The sequence below is a fragment of the Paralichthys olivaceus genome, chromosome 11 (genome assembly GCF_024713975.1).
Source record: "Paralichthys olivaceus isolate ysfri-2021 chromosome 11, ASM2471397v2, whole genome shotgun sequence".
In the NCBI taxonomy this organism is placed as follows: Eukaryota; Metazoa; Chordata; class Actinopteri; order Pleuronectiformes; family Paralichthyidae; genus Paralichthys; species Paralichthys olivaceus.
This window is the reverse complement of record NC_091103.1, coordinates 316,701-322,700: the sequence shown is the minus strand read 5'-3', so window position 1 is coordinate 322,700 and position 6,000 is coordinate 316,701. Positions and strand designations below refer to the sequence as shown.

The 6,000-nt window shown below is 30.7% G+C and overlaps 1 protein-coding gene across 2 annotated transcripts; it reads left to right on the top strand.

Moving 5' to 3' along the window:
- Positions 1–2,997: 2,997 nt before the first annotated feature.
- LOC138412084 (M protein, serotype 6) lies at positions 2,998–4,992 on the top strand. Of its 2 annotated transcripts, XR_011244591.1 has the most exons (4): positions 2,998–3,149; positions 3,428–4,133; positions 4,235–4,381; positions 4,512–4,992. XR_011244591.1 is itself a non-coding variant. In XM_069534758.1 (3 exons), exon 2 carries the CDS (start codon positions 3,441–3,443, stop codon positions 4,131–4,133), a length of 693 nt encoding a protein of 230 aa, XP_069390859.1. In that variant the 5' UTR covers positions 2,998–3,149; positions 3,428–3,440; the 3' UTR covers positions 4,235–4,992. The 2 variants fall into 2 exon arrangements, 1 of the variants encoding a protein (XP_069390859.1); XM_069534758.1 differs by having other exon boundaries at positions 4,235–4,992.
- The last annotated feature ends 1,008 nt before the right edge of the window (positions 4,993–6,000 follow it).

Here is a 6,000-nt window from a genome sequence, read left to right as displayed (position 1 = left end):
AACTTGAAAACTTTAAGAATTCAAAACTTGAAAACTTGAAATCTTTACAACTTCAAAACTTCAAAACTTAAAAATTTGAAATCTTTAAAACTTCAAAACTTCAAAACTTTACAACTCCAAACATTTAAAACTTTGAAACTTTAAGAATTTAAACACTTCAAAACTTTAAGAATTCAAAACTTGAAATCTTTACAACTTCAAAACTTCAAAACTTTAATAAAAACTTTAAAACATTAAAACTTAACGAATTCAAAACTTGAAAACTTGAAGAATCAAAACTTGAAATCTTGAAATCTTTACAACTTCAAAACTTCAAAATTTGAAATCTTTAAAACTTTAAAACTTCAAAACTTTACAACTTCAAACATTTAAAACTTTGAAACTTTAAGAATTTAAACACTTCTAAACTTTAAGAATTCAAAACTTGAAATCTTGAAATCTTTACAACTTCAAAACTTTAAAACTTTAATAAAAACTTTAAAACATTAAAACTTAACGAATTCAGAACTTTAAAACTTTAAGAATTCAAATCTTGAAATCTTTATACTTCCAAACTTTAATAAAATTTCAAAACTTTAAGAATTAAAAACTTGAAAACTTTAAGAATTAAAAACATTAAATCATGAAATCTTTACAACTTTAAAACTTTAAAACTTTAATAAAAACTTTAAAACTTCAAGAATTAAAAACTTGAAAACTTAAGAATTCAAAATTCGAAATCTTTACAACTTCAAAACTGGAAAACTTTAAGAATTCAAAACTTGAAATCTTGAAATCTTTAAAACTTTAATAAAAACTTGAAAACTTCAAGAATTCAAAACTTGAAAACTTTAAGAACTTAAAAAATTAAAACTTAACGAATTCAGAACTTTAAAACTTGAAACTTTAAGAATTCAAATCTTGAAATCTTTACAACTTCAAAACTTCAAAATTTGAAATCTTTAAAAACTTTGAGAATTAAAAACATTACAACTTCAAAACTTTAAAAACTTTGAGAATTAAAAACATTACAACTTCAAAACTTAAAGAATTCAAAACTTTAAATCTTGAAATCTTTACAACTTCAAAACTTTAAAACTTTAATAAAAACTTTAAAACTTCAAGAATTGAAAACTTTAAGAATTGAAAACTTGAAATCTTTACAACTTGAAAACTTTAAGAATTCAAAACTTCAAAACTTTAAGAATTCAAGAATTAAAAACATTAAATCTTGAAATCTTTACAACTTCAAAACTTTAAAACTTTAATAAAATCTTTAAAACTTGAAGAATTCAAAACTTCGAAACTTTAAGAATTCAAATCTTTAAAACTTGAAGAATTCAAAACTTCGAAACTTTAAGAATTCAAAACTTCAAAACTTTAAGAATTCAAAACTTTAAGAATTCAAAACTTCAAAACTTTAAGAATTCAAAACTTTAAGAATTCAAAAATTCAAAACTTGAAATCTTGAAATCTTTACAACTTTAAAACTTTAATAAAAACTTTAAAACATTAAAACTTAACGAATTCAGAACTTTAAAACTTTAAACTTTAAGAATTCAAATCTTGAAATCTTTATACTTCCATCTTTAATAAAATTTCAAAACTTTAAGAATTAAAAACTTGAAAACTTTAAGAATTAAAAACATTAAATCATGAAATGTTTACAACTTTAAAACTTTAAAACTTGAAGAATTCAAAACTTGAAAACTTTAAGAATTCAAAACTTGAAAACTTTAAGAATTCAAAACTTGAAAACTTGAAATCTTTACAACTTCAAAACTTCAAAACTTAAAAATTTGAAATCTTTAAAACTTCAAAACTTCAAAACTTTACAACTCCAAACATTTAAAACTTTGAAACTTTAAGAATTTAAACACTTCAAAACTTCAAAACTTTAAGAATTCAAAACTTGAAATCTTTACAACTTCAAAACTTCAAAACTTTAATAAAAACTTTAAAACATTAAAACTTAACGAATTCAAAACTTGAAAACTTGAAGAATCAAAACTTGAAATCTTGAAATCTTTACAACTTCAAAACTTCAAAATTTGAAATCTTTAAAACTTTAAAACTTCAAAACTTTACAACTTCAAACATTTAAAACTTTGAAACTTTAAGAATTTAAAGACTTCTAAACTTTAAGAATTCAAAACTTGAAATCTTGAAATCTTTACAACTTCAAAACTTTAAAACTTTAATAAAAACTTTAAAACATTAAAACTTAACGAATTCAGAACTTTAAAACTTTAAGAATTCAAATCTTGAAATCTTTATACTTCCAAACTTTAATAAAATTTCAAAACTTTAAGAATTAAAAACTTGAAAACTTTAAGAATTAAAATCTTTAAAACTTGAAGAATTCAAAACTTCGAAACTTGAAGAATTCAAAACTTCGAAACTTTAAGAATTCAAAACTTCAAAACTTTAAGAATTCAAAACTTTAAGAATTCAAACTTCAAAACTTTAAGAATTCAAGAATTCAAAACTTGAAATCTTGAAATCTTTACAACTTTAAAACTTTAATAAAAACTTTAAAACATTAAAACTTAACAAATTCAGAACTTTAAAACTTTAAACTTTAAGAATTCAAATCTTGAAATCTTTATACTTCCATCTTTAATAAAATTTCAAAACTTTAAGAATTAAAAACTTGAAAACTTTAAGAATTAAAAACATTAAATCATGAAATCTTTACAACTTTAAAACTTTAAAACTTTAATAAAATCTTTAAAACTTGAAGAATTCAAAACTTGAAAACTTTAAGAATTCAAAACTTGAAAACTTTAAGAATTCAAAACTTGAAATCTTGAAATCTTTAAAACTTCAAAACTTTACAACTCCAAACATTTAAAACTTTGAAACTTTAAGAATTTAAACACTTCTAAACTTTAAGAATTTAAACACTTCTAAACTTTAAGAATTCAAAACTTCAAAACTTTAAAACTTAACTAGACTTTAAACAGTGAGTGCTTTGATGTGTCAGTCCAGGTCCCATGACAAAGGCAACAGTTCTTTGATGTCACCTTTCCAAACAGTTCTAAGACAATTAACTCTACAACCATTAGCGGACGAGGATCTTCCTCCTGAAAAGGTCCTTAAACCTCCACAGACCACAGTCAAATATACTTTACTAAACTTTGTTACACTGGATCACCTGCATTCATAAGGTAAGATAAAATAAATTAACCTTTTCTCATCCACACACCAGGATCATCAAAAAGAATCAACTGATCAAGAGACAAAGTAGATTTTATTCTAAGCAGGAGAGACTCAGGTTAAACGGTTTTTAGTTTTATCTTCAAAACACAATTGTCTTTTATTTCTTCATCTTACTTTACAGTAGTTTTACAGACTTTAAAAGCAGACGTGTGTAAATGACTCGAGTTCATTCAGCTCTGGGTCTTTGTGTGTTTTCACCTGTTAAAGGGATATTTCTGTCTTTTAGTCACTTGGACCAAATGCAGTCTGACAGAACTCAAGCCATCTGCCGAGACCTCAGCCTCGTCTTCCAGGAGAATGAGAAGCTAACTACTGAAAATGCTGCTCTAACTACTGAGTTCGCTGCTCTAACTGCTAAGAAGGCTGCTCTAACTTATAAGAACGCTGCTCTAACTTATAAGAACGCTGCTCTAACTTATAAGAACGCTGCTCTAACTGATGAGAACGCTGATCTAACAGATAAGAACGCTGCTCTAACAGATAAGAACGCTGATCTAACAGATAAGAACGCGGCTCTAACTACTGAGATCGCTGCTCTAACTTATAAGAACGCTGATCTAACAGATAAGAACGCTGCTCTAACAGATAAGAACACTGATCTAACAGATAAGAACGCTGCTCTAACAGATAAGAACACTGATCTAACAGATAAGAACGCTGCTCTGAGGGAGCAGATGCTCTCTAATGCCACACCGCTGCATCAGGCCAGAGTCAACTTGGCCAACAAGGAGCAGTCTCTGGAAACAGAAAGAGCCAAAAAGAAAGAGATGGAGAAGGAGCTTGAACATCTGAAGATGAGGATGGAAGTGGAACAGAAGGTCAGCTTCCAGCAGAGAGAGGAACTGATAAACCAGATCAAGGAGACAAAGGAGAAGTTGTCTGCTGAGCGGGATGAAGTAAAGTTTCTGACCCTGCATAACATTGACATTTAGGTACGTTACAGATCCTTTTAGATTTGGATTATATGGATTGTAGGTTTGTTTCATGTTTAGATTTGGAAGAAAATTCTTAAACTAATGTTGTCTCTTTTCAGGGACTCCCATCGAAGGCCGACTTCTACAAGGAGAAGGTCCAAACGGAGGAAAAGGGGAAGAAAAAGAGGGAAGAGCTGAAGAAGAGTGAGAAGGAGAGAGAAGAGCTGAAAGAAAGAGAGAAGAAGAAGGAAAGAGAAGAACAGAAGGTGAGAAAGAAGAATGAGGAAGAGAAGAGAGGATGAAGATGTTTGGTTTCTTTAATTGGTGGAGGTGGTCCTAATCTCTCATTCTGACCCCCCCCCCCCCCCCCACTCCCTGTGTGGTGGGTTCTCTTAGTCTTCACAGTTTGTCTTTCACACACACATTCACACATTTATTAACATTCTACCAGCGGCAATTTGAGGATCAGCATCTTGCCCAAGGACACTTCAGCATCCAGACGGGTGAGACTGGGGATTGAACTGCCACCGTTCTCCCTCAGCCGCCCACAGTATCTCACCTCTCTTTTCTTTCCGTCTGTCTTTCTTTTTACTTTTTGTTTCTTCTGTTACATTTTCGTCTCTTTAATGTAACATGTTATGTTCAGATTCTCTCGTGTGTGTGTGTGTGCGTGCGTGTGTGTGTGTGTGTGTGTGATGGTGATTTCATCATTTTCACCTTAATGAGTCTCGCCTGAGTTTCTGTCTCCTTGTAGTTTCTTCTTTGTCTCCAGACGATCAACTGAGACTCTGGAGGTTCCTGCTCCTGATGATCTAATGATCCTGTGAAAACAATAAATAAATGAATAATAAAGATAAAGAGAAAATTACAAGGACAACTTCAACTTTCAACTTTATTTGTCAGAGTTTACAGCTCATCACAGTACGGAGACAGTCACTCTAACTCCTCCCCCCAGACTGCAACATTAAAATGTTCTGTAAGTTCTTCATGATCTTTTATAATGTGGGGTTGGATTGTGTTAATTCCACAAAATGACAACATTTGTGTTCCCTTCAAGAGGAATTCGATTTAGAAGAGTTGCATTGTCATTATATATGCTTCCACCAGGAAACATGATCAGGACACATTGAAATCAATGAACTGAACTTCAAGCGTGAATCAAGGACATAAAACCTGGATGACTGGCAGTGATCTCGTATTAAAGGTCCAGTGCGTAAGATTCAGGTGAGAGGATCTATTGGAAGAAATTGAATGTAGAATAATCCTCATGATATTTTCAATAGTTCATATGAATTGTAGTTTTCTTTACCCAAGAAAAGACCCTTTATATTTACATCATATTCAAATACTTTATATTTAAATACTTTCTACAGACATCAAGGGGACCCTCTCTACAGAGGCTGCCATGTTTTTTACATTAGTCCAGACTGGACAAACTTTTTATGACAACTGAAGCTACCACAGGTTCTCTATCATGTTTGGAAGGGGAGGATGGGGTGAGGGGTGTTAAGCTGCAACATGACACTTCACCACTAGATGTCACACAATTCTACTGAACCTTTAAACTCAGATAAAACCGAGGTTCTAACACTCGGCCCTAAACACCTCAGAGATCATCCTCTAATGATGACGCTGCGCTAGATGACATTACCCTCGCTTCCAATGAAACAGTCTTCTTTGATCCCTATTTGTCCTTTGATTCTCACTCAAACTAATTTCTAGGACCGCCTTCTTTCACTTACGTCATATCTCTAAAATCAGACATGTCTCAGAAACATAAAGAAACACTCGTCCAGGTCTTTGTCCCATCCAGACCTGATTATTGTAATTCCTTATTATCAGGCTCCAGCACTGAGTCGTTAAAGACTCTGCAGTTTGTCCAACA